General features: G+C 38.2%; 1 protein-coding gene across 2 annotated transcripts in view; it reads left to right on the top strand.

The window, feature by feature from the left end:
* Positions 1-27,179, top strand: part of BRWD3 (bromodomain and WD repeat domain containing 3) — a 64,156-nt gene that overhangs the window by 15,809 nt on the left and 21,168 nt on the right. For both annotated transcript variants that reach the window (XM_072877536.1, XM_072877535.1), the window contains exons 7-23: positions 3,819-3,979; positions 5,817-6,038; positions 7,673-7,773; positions 9,141-9,211; positions 10,380-10,480; positions 12,291-12,331; positions 16,502-16,606; positions 18,085-18,238; positions 18,771-18,905; positions 19,736-19,864; positions 20,272-20,497; positions 21,187-21,357; positions 23,186-23,369; positions 23,897-23,990; positions 24,634-24,783; positions 25,614-25,690; positions 26,710-26,887. In XM_072877536.1, the coding sequence (XP_072733637.1) occupies positions 3,819-3,979; positions 5,817-6,038; positions 7,673-7,773; positions 9,141-9,211; positions 10,380-10,480; positions 12,291-12,331; positions 16,502-16,606; positions 18,085-18,238; positions 18,771-18,905; positions 19,736-19,864; positions 20,272-20,497; positions 21,187-21,357; positions 23,186-23,369; positions 23,897-23,990; positions 24,634-24,783; positions 25,614-25,690; positions 26,710-26,887 (2,300 nt within the window). The remainder of the gene's footprint in view (positions 1-3,818; positions 3,980-5,816; positions 6,039-7,672; positions 7,774-9,140; positions 9,212-10,379; positions 10,481-12,290; positions 12,332-16,501; positions 16,607-18,084; positions 18,239-18,770; positions 18,906-19,735; positions 19,865-20,271; positions 20,498-21,186; positions 21,358-23,185; positions 23,370-23,896; positions 23,991-24,633; positions 24,784-25,613; positions 25,691-26,709; positions 26,888-27,179) is intronic.

The raw sequence follows: 27,179 nt of genomic DNA, 5'->3' as shown, positions 1-27,179 counted from the left end.
CTTATTTCAGAGGGTAAAACAGTATGATGTGAAATCATCACCCTTAATGCTAGAGAAACTATTTTTAAAACAAACGTTTGTACCAGTATTCTGTTTCCTATTTTTGCTTGCAAAAAATGGAGTGAGGCAAGAGTTTATAGGGAGGGGAAGAATTCAGGCAGTTTGAAAACTGCTGCAGCTAGGTGACTTTGTCCACACTTAAATGTTTGAATTCCTTCTGAAGTTGTGACTTAACTTTGACATTTGTGATGTCTGATGATTGTTTTTTAAATTTTGCTTTCGCCGATGGGTTGTTATTGCAGGGCTTTGGTTTTATCCTTCCTAGGTGAGCTTTCTTGCGAGGGTTTTTACATTTGTGCTGTTATCTCTAGCAGAATGGATTGCGATTTAAGAATTACTGTCGTACAGCGAATGTGACTCCCCTCTGCCCCTGCAACTGTGCCCGTCCTTGCACTAAGGACTGTAATTTTCCTGAAGGTGTGACCTTCGAGGACCAAGGACTGTGATAAACAAACAGAAAAATGCACGCATTTTACCACGTGTCGCCCTCGGTTACTACTGCAGGTTGGTAGTTCGGGGAGGCACTGGTGTGCGTCTGTAAGCCGGGGCTTTGCCCAGCGTGCCAGGAGCTGCTGTGCTGGTGCTGAGGCCGGAGCAGGTTGCTGCCAGCACAGGCTAAGGGAGAGAAAGCCCACCTCTGACGGCAGCATCGGTGGCATCTCTGCACCTAGGTAGCAGTCATTTCAGGAGCTGGAAGTGAAGAACTTCATCTAAGAAGGTCTTTCCATTTGCAGACAAAACTAACTTAACTTTTCTTAACGAGAAGTCTAGATATGCTCACTTGTTATGTGAAATAACATCAATACAGTTTTGAAAGTTTTTTCCTGGCAGGAAATAGTGAGGGGGTAGACTTGGCAGCTGTTATGCCCAGTATGGCATGAAGTACAGCAGCTAATTAGATTGCTTGCTAAAAGTTTTTAGGGCTACTATGTTGCTAATTCTCTGTGTGGGAATCAGGATTTTTTTTAATGCTTTTAGGCTTTATAAGGAGAATAACTTCATTGTACTGAAGAAAGCAAACTTCACGGGGCTTTTTGTCATCTGTGGGTAATTCCCTATTTAGATATTGTGTATTAATCTTCTACCAAAAAATATGAGAACTGGAATTGGGGATGTTTGTTTTGTTTCGAGGGAGGTTTTTTACTTTGCAGTTCCTTTGAAGGCAATGATAGTTCATAAAAGTGTGGGAAGACAAAGATCTCAGTCACAGCTTTGTGTGCATGGCATGCTTTTCTGGTATACCCTAAGCATTTTTATAATGAGGATCAGATACATTGAATACTTGCTACTTTTTGTTCAAGGATGCTGTTGCTTTGATAAAGGTGGTGCTCCTTATGGCACAACAGTAGTTCTGTATTTCTCTGAAACTCATGACTGAAGCATTTCATAAGCAGTGCTTTTTATTTTTTAATTATCCATGGGGGATTGAGGAGTCTTGTCCCCGTTGTGCAAATAGGGAAATAGAGACAGAAAATAATGAAACTACTTTCACATCCTCTGAAGCTGAACTGATTGCAAGTCTGGGAATCGACCGGAAAAGTTAGGTGCCGAGTGCCAAATGAAAGGTTGTGCGAGTTAGGTGCCTGACTGTTCGTTATACCTTGTAGTGTTTCCTTCGTGTGATTTACACAAACAGCGGGGGTAAATTTTCAGAAGGATTGCATGGGAACACTGTAGTACGCAGGAGGTATTGTCATTATTGGGAATATTTTTGAAATGTGAGTGTACCTTTTTGATTCACACAGTTCTATGTGTGGTTAAAAAAATATTCAAAGTTATTTGATATTATTTAAAGGTAGATACACTGTTATTATGTATTTAAATGATTTAAGCAATGAAAGGCACAGCAGAATTACCATATTGCTAAATGACTATATCTCTGTGTTGGCATAACAGTGTCCACAGTGTGGGGGAAGGGCGCTTGTAATATTTTTAAGAGCTTACCTTTTAAGCTGGCATACTTAAATAGTAAATAAAATAATGTGTAGGCAAACTTGACAGTACTTCTGTACGGCATTTATCACTACGGGATCTCTGTGGCCTCCTGTAAGAGGTGGGAAAAAGGGTTAAAGAGTTCATTTTTACTTTGCTAGGAGAGACAGTTTCCATTTAACAATTCCTGTATAGGATCAGGTATCAAATGAATAGTAGGTAGATAATAAATTAATTTGGTTTAGTGTGTTTTGCTTTTTTAGTACTGCTGAATGTGTGTTTTTGCATGAAAAACAAATATTGACCGAAGATGAGGTCATGCTTGGGAGCTTGATGACTTTTGCAAACATCTACACCTTTTATGCAACTTTTTTTCTAGCATGTAGTGTTTCAGTTGCATTGAGTGATTAAAAATAGTCCAAATTTCAGAGCATAAAACTGAGAAACAAAAATACTTTCTGTAAATCTGGAAACAATTTATTTTCCTTGCCCATTTATCTCTCTGCTTGAGTATAAATACTTCAATCTTATAAATGTACAGAAGTGTGTTACGGGTTAGTAGCCCTTTGAAATAATGCTTCTTGACTTTGTAGATTTTTTTTCATATATTCCATAATCTTTTTTTGTGTAGATAGGCAATGATATGATGATACAATTAAGAAAATGGGTCAAGTGGTTCGCTGTACTTTTAAACTAAAGGATTGGAAGGCACTAAAGAGCTTCACGCTGCTCCTGTGAGGCCCTGCCTACTTCAACATGCAGTAGACAAGATAAGGAGTTTCTTCAGGGAGCCTGCTATCGCAAGGACTCAGCAAAACCCACCAATACAGCAATGTCAGATATTTAAGTGCCATTGAAAAAAGTCTCAAAACTTCAAAATCAAAAGTTCAAGTGGTATACATTAGGATAGGTGAAATTAAATACCCCAAATGATCTCAAATTATGCATCAAATCAAAGATTAGAATTAGGATCTTTCTGTATTCTATGGCCATAGCGATCTTCATTTGGTGGTGTGTCCTGGCAAAGGTACGTACGTGCCTGTTTTCTCCTTTTCTTGTCTAGTGGAAAGATTCGTAGTTATCGTCAGTGAAAGCACTAACAGTGCTTTTTTACATGATGTTTTTGTGCATTTAGATTTCAGGCTGTTCTCGTAAGGACTCCTAGCTTTAGAAATGTAAAATAATTTGTTGTCCTTGCAGTTTTTTCTTGTGCGTGCCATTCTTTTGACTGGGGCTTTTTCCATCAGTGCCACATATTTCTTATTCTTCAATTACATTGCCATAGAAATGCAGTGCTGCTGCTGCTGCCTATAATGAGAGAGGTTTTGTGAGGAACATGTGGAAGACCATTGACCCTCACATATGATCTGGAACCCATTCCAAAGAAAAATTTTTATCACAAAAAAGTACTTAAACTATTATTACACTCTAAAAATAAATTTGTTGTAATTGCTTTAAGGAAAATTATATGTTACTAATATCAAGTTTTCCAAATCCATGTAGAATAAATGTATCTGTTGCCTGTTCATGAACTGAACATTGGAATAACTTCTAGTTGTGGTGGGAACTTTTTATTTTGCTTTAATTTTTGTTGAGAAAGCAGGTGCAGTGTGTGGTGTGGTAGGTATTGAAAGGCTTCATCTGGAGTGGGCTTTCTTTTTACAAGACTGTACAGAATGTTCTGACAAGGTGGAAGAGATTCAGATTTATGGATTATAATAATAAAGTTGTTACCAAACATTATATTTGATTTAATATTTATTTACTTTCAGTTGTGAACAAAATTAATGTCTTGGTTTTCTCTTTGTTTTGTTTTTATCTCCCAGTAAATATAATTTCTGCCAGGCAATTAACTGGATGCGGACGTTTCAGCCACTTGTTCCCAACATCCACCTACCAACACATGAAGATGCATAAGAGGATTTTGGGACATTTATCATCTGTTTATTGTATAGCCTTTGATCGCAGTGGGAGAAGAATTTTTACAGTAAGTTTAAAAATTGTACTTTTCTCGGCAGATTGCTTTGCTTGGCTTGATTTCTTTCTTTCTTGAGTCCCTCAACAGCCTCTTAGTTACTGACTGAGATGCAGACCTGGCTTCCAGAAAAAGAAAGGAAGGAAAATCTTGAAATGTATGGAAAACCCATCTCTTTCTATGCTAATTTTCACTTTTCACTTGACTTGGTATTTTAAAATTGCTCACGGCTCCGGTAGACTGAAACTTAGTCAGCTATTTGTTTCCCCATGTAGAACCTTAAATCAGGGTTGTTCCGGTCCAGAGCTTGCAACTCTCACTTGAAACACGTGCTCATTTTTCTTTATTTATCATCTTTCTTACTGAATGGCACCTGCAGTGTTCTGGGATTTGAAATTCATTTGCATGCTGCTTGCTGCATTAAATCTTAACACTTTTTTTAAAACTACATTTTACCTTTTGGTAACCTTGGAAATGCTGGCAATCCTTTCCTTACATTTCGGTAAAACCTGATGATAAATAGAAGACCTTGTTACTTCATCTGCAATTTACTTGTCTACTAAATTTTCTTTCTAGAATTTGTAGTATGTCAGTAAATATATGAATATTATTTTAAGTTTTTCTCCAGAATATATTAACATACATTTCTGTGATGCTGCCCTTGCTTTTTGTTGTGCATATTTAAAAATTAACAGGTTTTTCAAATTAATAATGCATCTTTTAACTGTTAATGTTAATCCCTGTCTTGTCTTATCTTGTCTTTGCCCTTGTCTCTTCTCAATAAATGTTTAGAAACAGATTACCTGGCAGGCCAGTTGTTATCTTTGTGATCTTGCTAGCTTCTCCACCCATTATGAATTGGTCAGATAGGGATGTTGTGATGATAATTACACTGAGTCATATGAGGGCCTTTCCATTTTTGTTTGCACGATAAAGAAATCTTTCTCATCTGCAGTTATATGAAGAATCGAAAGCGATTTGTGTTCAAATTTACCTGCAGTTAATAAAATGTAGTTTAAAGTCAGATAATGTTGATATTGCAGTTAGTTTTATTGTGTTATGTTTCTGAATATACAGTGGCAATCCTAGCCACTGGTAGTAGTATTCTTTGTAGTATCTGAATAGTGGAAAGGTCTGTGAACTGTCTAAAAATTCTTGGCGATACTGGGGTTGAGTATGAAATTATGTAGCTGCTACGATAGGTAAAAGTATTTTACAGTGATCTGCGTTGGATATGCTTTTGAATTGTGTCCTGTCGTGAACTGAAATCTCACTGACATAGTATTTCAGTTGCACGCGATATTGCACCGTTTCTCTCTTCGTGTGGTCCAACTTTATTCTGTTCACAGAAATTGAACCTCATGGTACAGCTGCCTTACAGCTGTAGGAGCATGGCGGCAGCTCTGACATCCCTCAGATGCTTAAGTGCTCTCTTTCCTTAGAGCTTAAGTCATATAATCACTTTGATTTTATTACTGGCTTGATCTGGCTCACAAAGATAAATATGTCTTTTGGTAGTATGTAATGAAACATTTTATCTTCTTAAATTTACCTTAATTGTTACTGAACTGTACTGAGAGGAGTTGTATTAGCAGTGGTAATCATATCTTAGTATGAAACATAAGACATTGGCTTCTGTTTTATAAATATCTAAATCCCTGACCTCACAAGATGATTCCCAAACTCAGATAGTTGTGCCTCTGTGGAATCCCACCGAAGTTGCTCTTCTGGCAGATCCATTGCGCGATGGTGTTTTAGACACTTGTTCGTCTGCAGTGTACCTGTGTATTATGTACACATAACAACATATTATTTTATATAATCTTTGGAAATTTTTGTGTGGCATTAGGGGTCAGATGATTGTTTGGTCAAAATCTGGGCTACAGATGATGGGCGCCTGCTCTCAACATTGCGAGGACACTCGGCTGAAATTTCTGACATGGCTGTTAACTACGAGAACACGCTGCTTGCTGCAGGCAGTTGTGATAAAGTAGTCCGAGTATGGTGTCTTCGAACCTGTGCCCCAGTCGCAGTGCTGCAGGGCCATTCAGCTTCCATTACTTCCATACAGGTAAGGAATGACCTTTATTCCTAAACTCTTGAATTAAAATGGTAATAAGAGATGTGGATTAGCAATCTGGGATAAAACTTATCTTTTCATCTCTGCTTGGCAGTGTAGATTTGCCCCAGCTTGAGGGTGTTGTTTCCTGGCAGGCTCACTCCTGCGCAGTGGCCAATACTGCCTGAGGGGATGATCCTGCTTCTTCCACCTGCCTTTAACTATGTGGTCCCATTGCTTCTTCCTGAGATCTAGCAAAACAGATCATGGTCACCAAGAGCATCGAATCAACTAGCTGAGCCAGGGAGACATGGCCGGCGTCTCTGGTGGTAGTCCTTGCACAGCGACTGACCCAACAGTCATTTGTTCATAGAGAACGTTTATTTTTCAGAGGAATACTGTCAGCTAAAAATCCTTATTCCACACTTCTTATTTGCTCGTTATCTTAGCCTCTACTGTAAGGAGCAGTTCTGGATATTGTAGCATATGTAAACGCTGCGGCAGCCACAGTACAGCACAGATCAGGGTTCACAGAGAACCTGCGCTTGTGCCCGAGCAGTTTCATTTGGTGACAAGTGCCCGGTGAGCAATAGCAGAGCAGGAAAAAAATTACTAAACTGCCAGCACTCAGTTCTCTAGTGGTGGCACAGTCAATAATGGCTAGTAATTTGCAGTTTATTTGCTTTAAAAAAACCCACGACAGCCAGGCAGAAACCTCCAACAAAACAAAATTCCAGGATAAAAAAGACAATCCCTGCAATTTAGCAGGTTATGCACATAGAGGGGAGAACGAGTGGGGATGTTTGGCTTGGAATCCCTCTCTTCTGGAGCCTTGCTGCCTTTGATTCGTCACAGTCTTCTCCATCATGCCAGTAGTCCCTGGGAGTCTCATTTCTCCCCCTCTTGCCTACGCTTCCGATTTTGTCTGATTTCAGCTATGTTGCAAGTTACTTACTTTAAGGTGATTGTTTTGGAAACATATTTTACAACCTGGTTTTGTGTTTTGTATGGTATTTGTTGATATATATATACATTCCTCACAAGCTTTTTGTAAAACTGTGGTAGTTTAGAAAATAATCAGTCATGGCTTTTTGAGGAAATAGTGCTTGATTCCTTTATCAAATTCCCAGGTAGCCAGAGAATTAAAGATATTGCTGCAGTTATGAAATTAAAGTGAGAGACTTCAGAATGAAAAGCTTTCCTGCTCCTTAGAGAGGCAGAGGAGAGGTTCAGGAAGAGGGAGGGAGTGGGGGTCCTACTGTGCTGCTGTTCTTCGTTGGGCTTGGATGCAGGAATCATTTTTGTCTTTGTTACCATGTTTGATCCATTTCTATCCTAGAACAAAGTATTTCCTCATCTTATTGCCCCATTAAAAGGGTCTAGGCTTGTTTCATTTCTCCAATTTACTAACTTTTGTGTGGTTGAAACAAAGACTTGCTAGTCAAAATGTAGGTATTTTCCATTCCTCAGCTTTATTTTCATGGAAGTTCAGATTCTATGCTTATCCCTGATACTGCTCTCTGTACTTCTGGGGAGAAAGCTAATATGTTCATGAAAAAGATTCTTGTCAACATCCGTTTACAAGTTTCCAGCATGTAAGGAGAGAAAGACATTAGCTGGTTTAACTGTTACAACTTTATTTTTAGTTCTCTCCAGCAAGGAAAGGAACAACACGATACCTCACTTCTACTGGTGCTGACGGAACAATCTGTTTCTGGGAGTGGCACGCTAACACCATGAAATTTAAGTAAGCCTGTTCAGATAATTATAATTATCTTAAATAAAGGACAAATTTATTTTGAGTTTTAGCGTGGAGAGAAATGCTGGGATAATTAAATAAGGGCGTGTTCCTTCTCAGTGAACAAGTTTCTTGGGATAGGTTCTTCTGTAGACACGCTGTGCATGAGTGTCATACCAGTGTGTGGGGCAGGGAGCGCTTGCTTATGTGTGTTGGGGAGTCTATGGCATTACAACCCGGGGGGAGGCAGAGATCAGGGCTATTAGCTCTGAATACGAGCCAGCAGTGTGCCCAGGTGGCCAAGAAAGCTAATGGCATCCTGGCTTGTATCAGAAGTAGTGTGGCCAGCAGGACTAGGGCAGCGATCGTGCCCTGTACTTGGCACTGGTGAGGCCGCACCTCGAATGCTGTGTTCAGTGTTGGGCCCCTCACTCCAAGAGAGACATTGAGGGGCTGGAGCATGTCCAGAGAAGGGCAACGGAGCTGGGGAAGGGTCTGGAGCACAAGGCTGATGGGGAGCGGCTGAGGGACCTGGGGTTGTTCAGCCTGGAGAAAAGGAGGCTGAGGGGAGACCTCATCGCTCTCTACAGCTGCCTGAAAGGAGGGTGTAGAGAGGTGGGGTCGGTCTCTTCTCCCAGGTAACAAGTGATGGGACGAGAGGAAATGGCCTCAAGTTACGCCAGGGGAGGTTTAGACTGGATATTAGGAAATTTTACTTCACTGGAAGGGTTGTCCAGCATTGGCACAGGCTGCCCAGGGAAGTGGTGGAGTCGCCATCCCTGGAGGTATTTAAAAGGCGTTTGGATGAGGTGCTCAGGGACATGGTGTAGTGGTGGGCTTGGCAGTGTTAGGTTTACGGTTGGACCCGATGATCTTAAAGGTCTTTTCCAACCTATACGATTCTGTGATTATTTCTGGGGTTTGTGCTTTGCACGCCAGCGTTGTGGAAGAACTTTCAGCTTTTATGTTTAGGACTAAATCTTTCTCCAAAATGTACAGGCAGAAGAATTTCTTTGCTTTTAATCAGAAGAACACACATACGTAGATGGTATCAAACCCATACTTAATAGGGAGTAAATGCTATTAGACTAATGGTTTGCCAAGTTCTGTTTTAAATAGATTTGAATTGGTGAGTATCATCATAAATGAGTTAAATAGTCTTTTCAATTTAGAAAATGATGATTTTCTTACTAAACTAAGGAAGAAAATTACTAAAACGAAAAATAAGTTCTAGCAAACTTAGGTGAGAATTCTGAAATAGAGAGATTTAGGATGAGCATATTGTCCTTAACCTGCTGAGCTGCAGTGCACTATTCTTGTTGAATGGCATTGGAATAAAGTAATGAAAAGTAAAAATGTTCTGTTGTTGCATGTAGGGATCGCCCTGTAAAATTTGCAGAGAGGTCCAGGCCTGGTGTTCAGATATCTTGTTCGTCTTTCAGTTCCGGTATGTATGCATTGAAAGGTAGCTGAAAGTATTTTATGAACTCTAATTCCTTTGGTGACAAGGCTGTTACTTATTTTTAAATACAAATGGTATTAAACCCTTTTTCAGTTAATTACAGCACTGTCAAATTGTGATTGTTTGACATTTTCCATGCTAAGCGTCTGCCTCAAGCTACTTTTTCTCTTTTTTTTTTTTTTTTTTCCTATAATTTAAGCTAAAATATCTTGACCGCTTCCAAGGAAGACTGTGCTTTCAGTCTGTTGTTTTGCACATTAGAGCTTTTTCTTTGTAACATCCTTTTAAGGTTTTATCTTGTAAAGTTTTTGAGTGAAATGTTCTTGAAATCTGGCAGACAGGTGGCCTCTGTTCAGAGGTTACACTTTTGCTAATCTTCCAAATTTGGCTAAGTTCTAGGAGGATCAATTCAATGTGTTTGAAAATACCAGCTTAACTGACATCCTTTGTTGCAGCTTTGAATTCCCAAAATAGTGATTTTTACAAGCAAAATTATGTCATTTCTTGTTAATTTTTGCTATCTGAAGTTGAGAGCTATTTTAGAGCCATGTGATCCTTGCCCACGTTCCTTTTTTAAAATGAGAAATCCTGAAATTACTAAACCCATTTCAATGCAGTAAACTACACCATAGTGCCCTTTTTGTGCAATATCGTAAATAGAACAAACATTACAAGAAAATAGCTTAATCACTGACTCCCGATTCAGCGATAATTTCTCTGATGTGCTTCAAATAAGATACTGAAGATGTGCTTAAATATCTTCTTTGATATTTATCAGTGAGAATATGAAACTACTCCCCATGTAATTTTATGCATAGGCTGATGGAGAGTGCTGTGGTCATTTCTGAGGGAAAGTGGAATAGTTTGTTGGATGAATGTTGTAACTTGCAGTATTCTCTTCCTTTGGTCAGAAAGGTTTGCAGCTGGAAAATATTGTAGAGCTCATAGTTATGCTAAAGCTGATACAGTCTGAGAAAATACGGATCAACGCAGAAGTTGTCAGAGTTAACTGCTTTGTTCAGGATGTATGTTTTGATTACATTGAAATTTTCTGTTTAAAACTGTAGTTTGCTGCTTTGACAATAAAGCGGTAATTAAAATTAGTTGTTCCTTGGATGGCTTTTCTTCTCACAGAAAACACTGTCTTTCTTAGGTGGCATGTTCATTGCAACAGGTAGTACTGACCACGTGATAAGAATTTATTATTTGGGCTCAGAATCTCCAGAGAAAATGGCTGAGTTAGAATCTCATACGGTAAGAGACGAATCGCAAAGCAAATCTCTTTTTTCCTCGCTTTACCTTATTTCAGGAAATTTGATTTTGTACATCCTATTCAACTTGTTTTCTGTCTTTAGAGTTGAGTTGGCTCTCAACACTGTGCTATTTAAATGCCTGAAAATTTGTGGTATGTTTATTTTTAAATTCCTCTGAGGCAGGAGGTGTGTGCAAAATGTGCTTCATGTATTTCATTCCCCCAGGAAACTGAGGGACTAGATGATTTTCCCATATTCTTGAAGGAAGTCTGTGCTGGAATGAGGAATTAAAGCACTTTTCATACATGTTGTGATTTTTCCCATTAAATTTACTGTTGAGTATTTAACTTTAGTTGCGACCACAAATCCACATAGCAAGAAAAAACAAAGTAATTCTGGTTTTAGAGTGTGCAGTCAAACTTTGGATCATGATGGTAATTTCATTTAGAAAATAAAGCAAGCTTAAAAGCATCCTTTCTCAGGTAATGCAGAAGGGGTAAAGGCTCAAACTATTTTAAATACCTGTACGTAAATATCAATGTTAGTTTTCGAGTTTGAGTCTTGATAGCTTTTATTAAAACCGTTGAATGTCTCACTTTTAAGAAACACCATAAAGAAGTGTCACTAAAACAATATCAAATCTTTCTTCATTCTTAGTTATTACCGAGAGCAGGTGATGATTGCATTATTTATTATGTGCATGGTAAGCAATATATCAGAAAGGCAAGCTTATAGCCACACTGATAGTGCTGTCACTTGTGAGGAGTTTGGAGCATTTATCTTTGAACCTTAATAGCCCAGCTGCCCACCTTAACAATATTTTATGGATTAAGGCTGAGCTCTAAATTGATTCACTGAACTTCAGTGGGAGTCATGGGTCTCCCATTTAAGTCTCAGAGCTCCAAGCCAACAAATCTAACAAGTATTTTGCTCACAAAAGAAAAAATGCTTTCTCTATTCAGCAGTTCAGGTTTGGAATAAACTGTAATTCCTTTAATTTTTGAAAGTCTGCTCTTCTTAATACCACAGACTGCTGTCGGCCCACCCCTGAAAAAAATCCCGAATTGGACACTTGGTTATCAGGAGCTAGAGGCGTCAGTGGGAGTAAAGATAGCAAGAGCATGTAGCCAACACAAGTATTTAGCAAAATTAAAAAGGCAAAACCATGTCTAAAACATAATATTTGTTTCTCAACAATTTAAAAGTGGAAATAAAGCCAAGGTTTGCATTTTTGTGATGAACTATTTTGATGCGCTTTAATGTTAGGTCTAAAAATTGCAAACCTGCTGTGATCATTTATTTGGTTAAATCATTCTTTCTCCATGTTGTTGAGTGCTGTACCTGCTAGGCCTTGTGAGCTCCTGGGGTTCCTTATCCCTGCTAACTCTGTGGAGTCTAAGAGGGGCAGAGTTTCCCAGGCAGAGCTTACCCCGGAGTGTGTATGGTCCTGTGGCACTGTGCAGGAAGACTGCGCTCAGGCAAGAAGAGAGCTGCTGCAGCTTCTTCCTCCTGAACGTCTGAGTGCCAGGGAAACCGAGTTGGAAATCGTTTCTGTCTCTGAGCTACTTCTGGAGCAACGCAAAACCATCACCTCTCTGAAGTTTTCTGTTTCAGTGTTTAACACAATATCTCTGGGGAAGTTTTAACTTCAAATATGACTTTTCTGCTCTTGAATTTGTAGGATAGTATGTTGTAGGAGATGTATGGGAAGATGCAATTTGCTAAATAGAAGCTCATCGTTAAGATCTTTTTGGATGAGTGTTTCAGCTTACAAAGCACTTACTACTATTTTTTTCTTCCCTCCTATTTAGGACAAAGTGGTTGCAGTCCAGTTCTGTAACAATGGTGACAGGTGAGTAGCTGTCCTGGGATTTTGACATGAGAAGTATGGTATTTAATTTTCCAAATAACGTTTCAGAGAAAATTTGGTGCAACAGGAAGACTGCACGTGGGCTCTGATTAATCTTAGACAAATTATTTAAAGTATGTTGCAAGATGTGTGTCATGTCCACGAGCATGGACTACTTGTCCTCTGCTGTGGCAACAAAAATGTTCTATAACTGTGTTTTTGCTTTGTATTTTTTTTAAACCACAAATTGGAAACGAAATTCTGTATCCTTTCTGTGTAAGAGTGTCTAACTTCACGGGTAGCCTTGTTAAGTACAGAAGGGATTAATTCTGGAGTAAGAGCACTATAATAAATGTAGTTATACGCAGAAGTTAGAACTGTTACAGATACACAGATGGTCAGACAATTAAGTCTGCGAGGAGCTGTGGTCTGATCTTCATTAAAGGAGCCTCTCTTGCAAGGTGCTTTTACCTGGTAAGATGGCAATAACATCTGAGTATATTCATTGTTTATAGTGGGATCAGGGATTTGGGTTCTCAGTTACTTTTCTTTCTTATTTTTTCTTAACTAGAATATCAGGTTAAATGTGGGGGGAAAAAAGCTTTTTGGCTTTATCATTTCAGTCCTGTTCGAGCAAGATGAAAAATAAGCACATATACATATTTATTTATCTGTGTGGCTCTTGTTCGAGTTCGTGACTTTTGGGCATCCTTTTTTCTGGAGCTGCAGGAAGCGAAGGGGTAGCACGGCGACTGTACCGCACGTCTGTTTGCCAGCCATAGCCAGTGCTGGTGGCCAAGTTAGAGGCGAAGGGGAGGCCAAGCTACCAATTACAGTAGCACTTTCAGTGACTGTTGCATTCAAAGAAGCTATGTTTCCCCTGTTTCTGTACTGGGGCGCAGATGAGGAGGCCACTTTACTTCTTTATCAACTGCTCTTGCTCTATCCTCTCTGTAGTAAGTAGTATGGGAATGTGATGTCTGACTTCCAAAGAAGTATGCTCTTAGATTAGCATCTGAGCAATGCTGTCTGCACTGACCGAAAGGATGTACAAACTCCATGCAGTTGTTTATGAAAAGAAGATAAAGATGAAAGGGGAAATAAGACTTGGTGTGTTGTCAGAAGTGAAATGGAAGGAAATCAAGGAAATAATGGCATCTAAATGATGAGTATCATGCATAATGAAAACAAGGAGCTGTAGAACTACCTTTTATCTTTTTTTTTTTTCCATTACTTCACTGTGCTCTTATTTATGATACACTTATGATAAGTGTAGGAGAATCATGTTGAAGCTGATAGTGTTGTTGATAGATTATGTATAAGTTCAGGTTTTTGTTAAAATTTACTTCTCTTGCATATGTTATCTGTATCATTTACACCAGCTGGGGACCAGAAAGCAGCCAATGATTAGCATAATTTGAAAACATTTTCCAAATAATATGATACTGCTGATATGTTGCTGAAACATAAGGCCATCCACCCTTTACTATCTGTCTCTTTTAATTCCTTGGTGAATTATTTCTTCTGCCAGTCCCTCTCTGGGCACATTGAATAAGCAAGTTGTCTCTTCTGGTGCTCAGAGTTCTGAAAATATGGGAAGAGTGTTTGTTTTCATAAGCACACTCACAATTTGTAAGAGCTCAACTTCTGTGAGGTTCTAGAGTGATAAACGTGATATGATGAATAACCAGGCCCTCATCCCTCATCTTGTATTTGTGTAACTCTGAAATTGCCAGAAGAAAACAACCCCCAAAAACCTGATTTATTTCCAGGGGGAATAAGCAAAGAACAGCTCTTCAATGGGATGTAGAGGTGCAGTTGATCCTCACATCCCAAATTTGGATCCAATCTACTTAGTGGATAAAATTCCTCTGCTTAATTTGTCTGCATCTAAGTTTAAAACTTTCCTTTACGCATGTTCTCATTACAGTTGTTTGGCTTTTCACAAGGATTTGGATGTTTTATGTAATACTTCAGTAGTGTCCTACCATATTTTTGTGGTGTCTCCCTGCAACCCACTATCTTTAGTCTTCACGGAGTCACCGGTGTGTTTGGGTAGCTTAACATCACCAAGAGTGATCTTAACATTTCCTGGAGTGAAGACTCTGTGAGTCTGTGTTTGTTTATGTGGCTAATGATGAGCTACAGTACTTACTTTGACCAGTTGCTGGAACTGAGTATATGGGACAGTTATTCTACATGCACATCACACGCTCTCTGAACTCGCAGCCCTTGGTTGCTGCCACCTGTCCAGAACCACTTACAGAGGCACAGCCTTAAGACCTTTGGGTCTTGATGATCATTTCATTGGTCTGCTTTATTATTCAGGATAATTTACTTACCTCTGACGACATACCTGGCAAATATGTGAATTTCTAGGCAAATATATGAATTTCCAGTTAATTAGTTTAGATGATAACAGTAATCCTGTGGTCTTAAAATTTATGAAGCGAACCATTGCAAGCTGCAGAGCTTACAGTTTTTAGAACTGTGCTAAGTCAGGATGCTGTCTCTTATGTAAGAATGAAAGTCAGGATGCTCATGATAAATGGATAAAGGTGCCTATAGGCATGCCTGGGTGTCAAACTTCTGCAGCACGGCTGTGTCGGAGAGTGGCGTGACAAGCTTTGATTAGTGATCAACATCTTAATGTAAATGGTTTTATGCCAGCTTTTGCTTATATTTCTTATTTTGCTTGGCAGAAGGTTTAAGGGCTGTGTGCAAGCAGGAGCCTTCCAAGCAAAACTGTAGCTTTGCCAGTGGAACCGCACCTGTACCCTGAGATCTTTGTCATGTAAAATTATGTGGGAATGTACTGGTATAATTGTACTAACAGTTACTTCCAAAGGATGTGAGTGCACAGGTCTCACTGGGCATATTAGGTCACATAGTCACTGAAAATTATATGCTATAGTGATGCTTTTAATGGAAAAGTGATAGCTTCCTTTTAATTTAATATAAAGAAGTTAAAATGAAAAGAGAACAAACTTGTCACAAGCATTTTTAAACACTTTTTCATCATGATGAAAAAAGTCAGATGAGGGAAACAGAAAAGGTGAAAGAATCACTTAAAATAAAATTGCATAGCTTTGCCTTTTTACATGTAATTTTGTGTATAAATGGAATATACTTTTAAAGGTGTTGGCCATCCCGTGAAAGTATATTACTTGAGGAGCTTTTTTCAAATTTCTCAACAAAAATGGTTTCTGTGACATTAATAGCCAAAGCATTATGATGTAGTTAAATGCATTTGCTGGATGTTTGAATTTTTTAAACAAGGAGGAGTTTAAAAATGAAATACTCATGTTCAACTTCACAGGCAGGGCTACCTACTCGTGTTCAACTTGGTATTTCCCTTTTCTGTCTTCACCCTCTCCCTAAGTTAATGTATTATAATTTATGCTAGACTCCTGGCATGCAGTTTCTTTTTCTTTGCTGCCACTATGAACTGCTCAAGGGATTTGCTGATGTCATTAAAAAGGGAATGTGCAGCTTGTATGAATTACGACATTGAAGTCATTCCAAGGCCATCTGCTAGCTGTAGCCAAATGTAATTAACATTGTGGGATATAAACTCTTTTGTACCGTACAATATCTGATATGAAAATTGTAACCTCACTGTCTTTTAATTACATTCTCTAGATCAGAGATGCACAAACAATATAAAGAATAAGTGTTGAAAAAAGATTAAATGCATTCTAGCTTCCGTGCTGGTGTGAATGGGTGTGCTTTTGGCTTGCCAGTGTTTTGTAGCTGCCTGTTTCCTGTGGCAGTAGTTCATGGATATTTTATGAGTTGTTAAACACGCCTATGTGCGGGCATATAGAGAGTAAGACAAGTATATATACACAAGTATACACTTCCAAGTGTGTGTGTGTGTATATGCACACACACTTGTGTGCGTGTGTCCATGTTTGTTGGAGAATAACATAAAAGTAAGTACTTGTAGTGACCTTTCCTAAGGTGAATGAGAGTCCTCTGCCGAGCTCCTAAATATTCTTGCCACAGGATTTAGCATGCCCACGCTGTTGCTGAGGATGGAAAACTCCATAGCGAAGCTACTGAATAGCAAGAAAATAAGATCCCAAGATGGGCATGTGGGTATTAGACCAAAAGCAGCAGTGACTTATGCTTATTCAGAATTTCTTGACTTTTTTTCTTTTTGTTCCATAGCTTAAGATTTGTCAGTGGAAGCAGAGATGGAACAGCAAGAATATGGCACTATCAGCAGCAAGATTGGAAGAGTGTAGTCCTGGATATGGCTACTAAAATGACAGGGTAAAGCAAACTGGAACAGAACACGCTTCATAGCAACACTTAAACGCAAAATAAAATCTTCCATCATACTGAAAACTATTTATTTACTTTGATTTTGAGTTAATTTCAGTGCATGTTTTTTGTGTATTGAAAATGCCATGGCTCTATCTGTTAAGTTACACAGTTAATTAGCCCCCAAAAGACCATATTAAGACATTGGTAGTTCCTTACTCTAACAGTTGGGGAATATTCAGTATTTTGTATATGAAGTAAGAACGTCAAATAGAGTTCATCTCACAGAAAGAGGTTTTTAGTAGAACCTCATTGGTCATATGCTGACCTGCATGTTTTTTTAAAAAATGTCCAAAACAAGTGTTAGTTTCTGCCATCTCTCAGTAGCAACTGCCATAATCTGCCACTAACTCAGGTCGTTAGTGTTTATTTTATGTTATATGCTGTGCTATTTTGGTTTTTGTGCTGTGGAATGCAGTTAAAATTATAAGGAATAATTAAGTTAAAATAGAGAAAAATGAGCAAAATGTGTCGTATTAATGTAAATATGAATATGTTCAACAGTTTCTAGCATCACGCAGCCACTGTTATAGGTAATTGACAGTTTCTTCTGTGATTCCGGTTACTATTCCAGTAAATAAATTTAGTAAATAATTTTAGTACAAAAAAAAAAAGTGTTGCCCATTACAGCTTATTTTACTCACCTGAGGACAAATGACAGTAAGCAGAAAGTTGAGAGATGTGACATAGGTTCTTTTTCCTAACAACATTCGTTTGTAAACACATTTTTTGATTTCTTATTTCATTCCAAGGCCTGAGTTGCCTGGCAAAATTTTTGTACTATATATATCCAGAATGTTTCTTAACGTCGTATTTTTCCTTAAGTTTTCAAGTAAGAGATATGAGATATGGTGATTTGGTTCTCTGGTTCAATTAGGGTTCGAGTTTTTCTTTTTGAGATCCTCAAGTGACTTCTGTAAGTGGCCTTGTAATTGAATAGGCACAGTAACAAAAAGCAGGGATGGAGAAATCCATTAGGCATTTTGCTTTGCAGAATTCTTTATGTTTCGTACGGTTACATTTTTAATAAGCTAGCTGTCGAAGTGTAACCTGGATTTATTTAGCAAGTTTTTGCTCATTATAGAGTTTACTCATATTGATCACTGATAAGAAAAATGCCTTGTAGGAAAAAACTTAATAGAACTGAATAGCTTGAAAGAAAGAATTGGGGTAGGCGAGGATGATCGCTTAAGAAAGAGAAACTTGTCCTTTTTAAGGAAATAAAACTCTATAAATCTTAGTGGTACTGAATATTTTCTGTGTCTGTTTTTTACCACTGCAGAAGCCATCCTTCATTCTCCTGCGTTAGCCAGTAGCCACAGTGGTGGCAGCCATGCTCTCCCTAATTTCATACTGAATTAGCTCTGTTAAATGTTTCCATATGTAGTTACTGATTTATTTCTTCTTTAAATTATTAATTTCTTTAGAAACAATGTAGCATCTGGGGAGGACAAGGTGACTAAACTGAAGGTTACTATGGTGGCTTGGGATAGATACGATGCCACTGTCATCACCGCAGTCAACAATTTCCTTCTCAAAGTGTGGAACTCGTCCACAGGGCAGCTTCTTCATAGCTTATCTGTGAGTAAACTTCAAGTGGGTAATCCCAAATGGTTATAGTTCAACTCTGAAATTGATCTGAGGCTAAACTGCATCATCATTCCCCCGACGGGGAGTGTTTTCTCCTGAAGTATGCCACCTGCCTTATGCTTATTGGGAGGAGTACGTATCATGGGGAAAGGAGCTGATGACCAAAACGCTGCTAGACCCTGGTGATTGCTGGCTGACAAGGGAGCCCTTTGGAGGCCACCATTTGTGTCCAGATTAGAGGGTTGCAGCTGTCCTCGCTGCTGATTTCTCCTTCCTCCCCATCCCTCTCCATCTCAGCTGTGCTGAGCTACAGTCCAAGGTACTTACAAAGTGGGCAGTGATAATGCCAAGCCTCTGACAGAAATGTTGACTAAGTACAGACACAGTTCTAGTCTAAGATCCAGTAAATCGAGCTGTCGTGGATGACTACCTGAACTGAGACGTCCTCACACTAAATACTAGCGTGTTTGGAGATATTACATGGAGAAACATTACTTTCTTTTTCACTCTGCTTTCATTGCAGGGTCACGATGATGAAGTTTTTGTTCTGGAGGCCCATCCATTTGACCAAAGGATTGTACTTTCAGCGGGTCATGATGGAAATATTTTTGTTTGGGACATAGACAAAGGAACAAAAATTCGCAATTACTTTAACATGGTAAGAATGATCAGGGAAGGGTGGGGTTTTTTTTTCACATTTGTGTAAAACTGGTCTTGAGGCAAAAGCAGATTTCATTATATACCTGTTGTGACCAATGTTACAGCAGGATTAGGGGAAAACTTCTACATATTAAAAAAAACAACCCTCTACTCTTCAGTAAGCAATATGAAAGTATGTTTTGCATATTTTAAGTGTTGCAGCAAGTCTTTCATGGGATCTGTTACACCTGAATATTATTCATGTGTATGGGTGTGGTTACACCACGCAAAAGATTATAGTGAGTCCCAAGGCAGAGCAGTGAAAACCAGTCAGCCTGTGTGTCGTAGCACAATGCTGTGGTCTGGGAAACAGTATGGTTGGCTCTGTGCCGCATCTATCTTAATGCGCCCAGTGCCAGGTTTGTTGGTTTGGTTCCAGTGCTGAGCAAATGCAGCTGTACTGCTTCAGGACCTGAGCTAGCCTCCTGGCACTTGGGGCTGTGAAACCTGCTTGTACGGAGCCAGTACATGTCTGAGATCTTTGGTGCAGGCTTGCCCTATCTCTTCTATTAACATGAAATGTAGACTTCTAGGTAGTTGTTTCAGGATATACATTAAAACTTGTACTGAAATTTCAGGAGAAAGAAAATGCAAGGTTTTACTGCATTGTTCAGTTTAGCTTTAATAATTAAGTGGAAAAAAAGTAAGTGTAAGTCAGTCTTTTGAGTGAGATGAGAAATTACCCAGAATTAGGATTAAATACTTGTTGGATCACAGGTGCCATTTTTGTAAAAATGCTCTTCTAGAGAATGCATGATTGTGAAAGGAGTGCTCTGTGCTTGTATACAGATCGAGGGCCAAGGCCACGGAGCTGTTTTTGATTGCAAGTTCTCACCAGATGGACAGCATTTTGCCTGCACAGACTCTCATGGACATCTGCTACTATTTGGTTTTGGATGCAATAAGTATTATGAAAAGGTGGGTTGAATGAATTTGAAACTCTTCTGTGTCTTGACCTGATTTTGTCTTAAAAGTATTTGTGTTACAGTTTATTCCTTCGCCCTGCCCCAGACAACATAGTAATTAGATCATGAAGCAGTTGCCGTTTACCTAAATGAAAAAGATTTGTCAAGAGAATCTCTAGACAGGGGAACAAAGCATTAACTTCTATCTATTCACCTCTGTTGGCATATTTTACTGTTGAATTTTTGCATCAGGCCTTGGTAATAAAACACATTTGTGGTAGGAATCTGTTCTCTGTCATAACATTTCTTCTGCTGATCCTAAGTGTAGAAGTTGTGGTTTATGGGTATGGGAGCCATTCCAAAGCAGCAAGACAGCTGCAAATGGCCATTGATTTATTTACTAAATTGCTTTCCTTGCAGATTCCAGATCAGATGTTCTTCCATACGGATTACCGACCACTGATCCGTGATGCAAATAACTATGTGTTGGATGAACAGACTCAACAGGCTCCACATCTTATGCCTCCTCCATTCTTGGTGGATGTTGATGGAAATCCTCATCCCACGAGATTCCAGCGGCTGGTACCAGGGAGGGAAAATTGCAAGGATGAACAACTTATTCCTCAGCTGGGATATGTAGCTAATGGTATGCTGTCTAAAACTCATGCATAATACATGTATTGCACAGTACTGAGCACCAGCTCAGTAGGATGGCACTATAAGGATTTGTTTGTTGCAGTTGTCTTCTGAAACTAGTGGTTTAAATTCAGTGTAGAGGTAAAAGAGGAGATGGGGAGGCTTTATGGCGTAAAGGAAGTGTATAGAATTAACTTGACTGGAGGCAAGACAAGGAGACTGCAGCATTCCAAAATCTGTGGACTTCTACCAGGTATGCGGCAGCACGCTTAAAGAATTGCCCCGTTAACCTTGGTGTAACTATATATGTAAGGAAGCAGAAAGGTAAGAAAGACATTAAAAAAATAGCTTTTGTTTTTTAAAACAGTTTTTTTTCCTTGTAGTTATAAACCTTTGCAAAATGCTGATCTCCAGGAGAGATCTTCCTTTATTACGTACTGAAGCATAATTTCTTTCTGCTGTTTCTAAGGGTTTGTGTTTATATTTTACGTGTGGTCTGTAACTCTAGGGTTTTATTGTACCTTCTCTTTTAAACTTTGCCTCCATTTATTACATGAGAGCAGAAGCCCAGCTGGTGATCAGATGTTTTGCAGAGCAGACAAATAATTGTGCACAATTTTAAATTTGATTGTTTCTATGGTGTTTAGTAAAACAGAAATTAATCGTTTTATAAGCAGATGTGGCTTTGTTCTTGTCAAGGTGATGGTGAAGTAGTTGAACAAGTCATCGGGCAGCAAACTAATGACCAGGATGAGAGTATCCTTGATGGAATGATCAGAGAGCTACAGAGGGAACAAGATCTGAGACTAATTAATGAAGGAGAAACTCTTCCAAACCCTCCACTCAATAGATCCCACTCTGTTAATGGAGGTAAGTGTCCCTTCGTTACCTCCGTCATTTCTTTTCCTAAAGCACAGTAAGTTACTAATCAAAATGTGTTAATGTAAGTTCTGAGACTATGAGGACGCTTTTCTCTCTTGTTCTTACACACATTGTTAACCTGTGTGGAGCAGTTGGACCTTCTACTGATGCTAGCAGAGGAATTAAAAGTTTAAGGTGCAGCTGAGGGCACACAATGGTCTAACTGGGCTGTATCTGATTACCTAGAACTATGAGACTGTAATTATTCCTGTTATAAAGCTTTCCTAAAAAATAAACATAAAGTTCACTGTATTGTCTTGATGTCAGTCACTGCAGAGATGATACTTTGTAACTGCATAATGTCAAGATAACAGCATATAATTAGAGAGTGTCAATGGAATACAATGTTGTGACAGACTAATGGCTTCCTGTTGCAGCATAAATGCTAAGGCTGAGTATCAGTGTTTATAAAATAAACATGTCTGCTCTGTCTTAGTGTTTCCTTAGAAAGCTTGAGACTATTCTCCTGGTAAGTGTTCTGCTACTGTGATTTTATTTTTAATACACAAAGTGATTAAAAATTTAAAACAAACTCAATCAGACGTGAACAGCTGACTGTGAGGCAGCTGACTGAGCCACAGGAGAGCAGATGCTGTGGACGTGGGCTGCAAGTCATCCTGAGCTTCTAAAAGATTTACATCCACTAATAAATTAGTTCTAGGTTAAATGACTGATTACACATGTTTGAATTGGATTTCCTGGCAAAACTCATTAGGATTGCTAGATTTGGAGTTGCTTGTCTTTAAATTCAAGGAAGAATAGGAAAAATATTAGTGAAAAAGGCTGAAAATACACTTTTGCATTGATCTAAATTGGTATTGTCAAGAAGGTGGTCTAGAAGCCAGCTTCAACTCACAAGAAGTCTTTTCTGCTTCTTATGATAGGTTGATGTGTTGTGCAATCCCCGTTCTCAATTTTATTTGTATATCCCTGTATTTGTGTGAAAGGGAACTTCCAGATATGAGTGGTATAGAAATTAAAGTACTGTGACCTTACAGAATTTGCATTGATCAGTGGCTTTGCTACATGAACTGCTCATTTGTGTGAGTTAATTAGAGTACATATAAAGTACTTGATGTTTGAATAGCCGAATATTTTTATATAGGTTTGCACAACAGTGAATGCAATTTATTCGTACGGTTAACCGTATTTAAGCATGTGGAAATTGTGTTGATGCATTCCCAAATGATGAGATAAATTAAGGCAATGCTAGCAGTGATTCTGATATTACCAGCCTTTTTGTCTCACTTTGCTACCTCAAGATTCAGTCTCTGTTTTCTCCTGAATATGTAGTACTGCGTTGTTGTGCCACCAGATGAAAAGCCCAGAGAAGGAGCAGTGCCTCTGGCACAGTAGATAAGCATTACAAATACAGAACAAATGGAGGTGCAACAGAAACCTTAAACCTTGCAGCAGCCTATTATTTTAGATGTCAACCTCATCTCTTCTTGTACGATAGAATTTAAGATTCATGACAAGACTTTGATTTGGAGGTTACTTAAGTGCCTTTAAAACTTTTCTCATAGATTATATTCTTTGCTTGCCTCAGATATCTCTAAGATGTAGCAAGCCACAGTGATGTTACAGTAGCATATGCATGTCCAGTAGTCCAAGGCCAATACACAAAAACGTTCATCTGAAGCAAAAGTCAAAGCCACTTAACATAGAATAAGCGTTGTTTATTGCCAAAAAAGAATCTCTGTGCAGTCCTTAAACTTTTAATTCTAGATTTTCTTGACGGTTTGTAGAAGTGAAGAAAAATCTTTTTCTTCCTTAGCTCTTCGAAGTCCAGGTTTGGATGTTACATCTCCACCAAACGTTGGTCTCCGGAGAAGCGGTCAGATTGAAGGGGTCCGGCAAATGCATCACAATGCTCCCCGAAGTCAAATGGCAACAGAGAGAGATCTCATGGCGTGGAGCAGGAGGGTAGTGGTGAATGAGCTTCCTCCAGGCATCAGCAAGTAAGATGCTAAGTGAGACAGGAAAAAAAGATTAACTTGTATGACGTTTAATGATTCTTCCATACACCTGTTACGAGTTTTAAAAAATGATTTTTCAGAAATGTGTTGGCTTTTGGGGGTGGGTGAGTTGGTTTGTTGGCTTGTTTGTTTGTTTTGAAATCCACATATTAGGATTAGAGTGGTAGACTCTGCTGGAGAGTTGAGAATAGTAATTCCTTCTCTTCACAACTGAATCTTTCTTCAGTGGTTCACATACCACATTTTTCCCAAAGCTTTATTCAAAAAACCACAAAAATAATTTTAATACATTTCAGTTTTCTTGAAAATAATTGTGCCTGCTCAGCTAACAAGTTTGCTTCCTTAACTTGTGATTCCAGGAGTGAAGTATGTGTGGATGCTGCTAGGAGAACTTGTGCACAGATTTCTTATAGCAAGGGAACCAGAAGTATTTAAGGTGTATATTAAAAAAACTGTCAAGTTATATGATGATTTATTGAATAAAATGGATGTTTCCTATGTATAATTAGGGTACAGGAAGAATGTCGAGCTGCTAAAGGTGAAATTGAAATTAATTTATACACTGTTGAAAAGAAGAGAAAGCCATCCCACATCTTACAACGGGTGAGTTAATTTGGTAGAAGAAAGAACCTGGGTGTGAAGCAGTTCTGAGCACTGAGGAAAAAAAAAAAAAAGAAACAAAAAAAACCCAAACCAATTTTATTAAATTATTTAGAAGATCAATAGTACTAATTGTTTCTCTGGCTCGCTCTCTTCCTTCTGTAACTGTAATTTGTCTGTCTCTATATTGGAATATGCAAATAGCAGTGGTAAATCTCTATCTTTAAGGCTTCAGTAGTGGGGAGATGCTGGGAAAGGAAAAGGAGAGCCACAGTGGATGTTCAGTTTGACTTCTGGAAACTAGGAGAAACATTAGAGCTGCCACATGTTTTTAAGTGGCTAGCTTTTATCTTATCCAGAGACTTCAGGTATTTTTTAGAAAAAATTATATTTCTCCATAACTTCCTTTCTAAGGACTGCTACTTTATAAAGTAGCATTGATATTGAACCACAAAAACCACCTGCATGTGCACTGAAATGAACCGCAAATGTGTAAAAAACATCTTTTCTAATTCTAGATTTCCTAGTTGTCGTTTGTAAATGTGATACAACGTACAGTTGCTTTAATGAGGCCTTTTTTAACTGTGTAATTCATTATTAAATCTCTACTCTTTTTCTTTTTGTTCCTCCTGTCCTGTGATAAAAGAACGATTACCAACCAGGAAGCGGAAGGTCTTTGAGAAGAAACCAACGCAAACGCCAGCATGCCTACCAAACGCGCTCCACCATAGAACACAATCAGCAAGGAGCAAGTCAAAATGCACGTGCACGGGAGGAATCGGACAGCTCCTCAGAGGTCTGGTCCATCAAGGGATTCTTTCAATAGGTTCCCTGTTCACAAATAGCGTGGTTTGACAACAGACGTGCTGAGAGCACTGTTACCATTAAGGCTCTTGAGTTACTCCACCTAGGAAGAAACACTCAAATCATTGAGTCATTTGGATTTGTGGTGTTAGTGTAGTAAGTTGATCTTGGACAGAGAAGGATCACTTACCTCAATGCCAGTACAGTATTCAAAACTAGCTTAAAACAGGTTGTGTATTTTTGGAAATCTGAAACGTTTTCAAGTAAATTTAACTGGGTTGTGTTAAACCACTTGCTATTTTGGGATTTCATACTGCACATGTATTCTAGGTCACATTCAGTACTGTGGTTTCATCTACATCTGTAGACTGTTGTTGAAAGAGATTGAGTATTGGTATTAATCATTGATATTGGCAAGGGAAGAACTTAAAATATACCAGATTAAATATAACTTGTTCTCATTAAGGAAGCATGCAAAGTAAAAAGAGGCTGAACATTGTCACTTTGTAAATGCATTGAACATACAGGATAGCTATAAAGCTGGTCACTTGACACTAAAATTTATTAATCAAACACTTAAATAAGAACTCATTCTATGGTTCTAATATCATTAAAATTCACATCTCAGAATCTATAGAAATTATATAAGCATATAGTATAAGATTAATCAAGATACAGAAAGAAATTGTGGACTTACCTTAAGCTAAACCAGTCCTTAAATACAAAGCTTTCCTCAGGTGAGACAACTCGTATCGCTTGCGAACAAAAATGATAGATTTTAAACGTGGCCACAAAAAGCGAAACCTTTTGTTTTTAATACAGGAAGATGAGACTGTCGGCACAAGTGATGCATCTATGGATGATCCTGTGGCAGCATGGCAAAGTGAAAGCAGTTCCAGGTAGCTTTACTGCTCTCTTAATTGTTAACATTAGTTGATTATATAATTTAAGTAAGACAGTTGATGTTGTGATATACTATGACTGCAAGCCAGTACAGGTTTGTTACGCCTTGTGATGAGATTGAAGCAAAGTGTTTAGTACACTTAGATGGTTTAAAAGGGTAACCAACAAAATTTGTGGAGTCTGTGAACAGACAAATACTTTTATGTATTTGACTGACTAAGTAATTGTAGAAGCTTGTCTAACAGTATTTAACAGAAAACCAGTGTGAAAAATTCTTAATTTTGAAGACTGATTTTTTTTTTTTCCCAATTTTTCATGAAGCATTTTATATTGTATTTTTTTGTGGGTTTTTTCTTTTTTTTTTGCAAAGTCACGAACAATTTTGAAAGACTGTTTTTAAGAAAATGTTGTCTTTAATTAAGAACTGCTTGAAAAAATCAATGCCAGTTAGCCATATGCAATAGAAATATTGATAGAACTGCGTACGTATCTTCTGTTCATACTTCAGTATTTCCTAATTTTTCTGTTGTCAATATGTATTTGTGTACAGTTTCTACAGTCTCTTTTCTTATTTTTAATGTTATGCTTTTATAGCTGGAAGGGCCATGAGCAAATATAAATACCATCCGTGTGTTATTTGGATATTAAAGAATTCAGAACTGTGTTTTTAGAAGAGTGCTCTGGTTTTCTAAATTTTTCATGCATTTTGTGCAGTTAGTTCTTATGAAGTCAGCCTATGAATCAGTGAGATAATTAGTATGAAAATAAGTATCAGCCATAACTGTAGTTTTACCGTGAGATTGCAATTGATAAAATAATATAATACAAAATAATGTAATACACAAACTACATAGCACTTAGGTTTTCTTTAAATTCACGTGAGAATGAAATTTTGTGCTAATCCTGACATCTGTTCCACATAACCAGAAGAACAGGTTGAATGTTTGGACCTTTCACTCTATTGTGTGAAAACTGAAGTGCTGTTTTCTTTCCTACAACTTTTTATTATCTACAGTGATTCATCAAGTGAATATTCTGACTGGACAGCAGATGCTGGAATTAATCTCCAGCCTCCAAAGAGACAAACCAGGCAGGCAGCTCGGAAAATCTGTAGTAGTTCTGAAGATGAAAATATGAAGGGAACAAAAGGACTGGAGCCAAAACGAAGGAAACTTAAACAGCCTAGAAAAAAGGTCAGCATTTTTAATTTTTGAGCATCTTTTTGACTTTATGAATATACATTTTTTTGGAGTGGTTGTTTTCAAAGTAAAATTTTTCACAAACAAATATACAGTAAGAAAGATCCTACAGATAGCATAATAATTGTAATACCAGAGTAATTTTTTTTTGTTTTGCTTTGGTGCTATGGTGACATAGATGTACTTCCATTTTCATGCAGGTAGTTCTCCATTACCTGTGGGATTTTTTTCTCCTAGATTTATGCTCTTCACTGCAGTTAGATTTACTCCAAGGTGGTTTTGTTAT

This window comes from Ciconia boyciana, chromosome 12 (genome assembly GCF_034638445.1).
Source record: "Ciconia boyciana chromosome 12, ASM3463844v1, whole genome shotgun sequence".
NCBI lineage: Eukaryota > Metazoa > Chordata > Aves > Ciconiiformes > Ciconiidae > Ciconia > Ciconia boyciana.
This window is presented reverse-complemented; position numbering and strand designations above follow the sequence as displayed.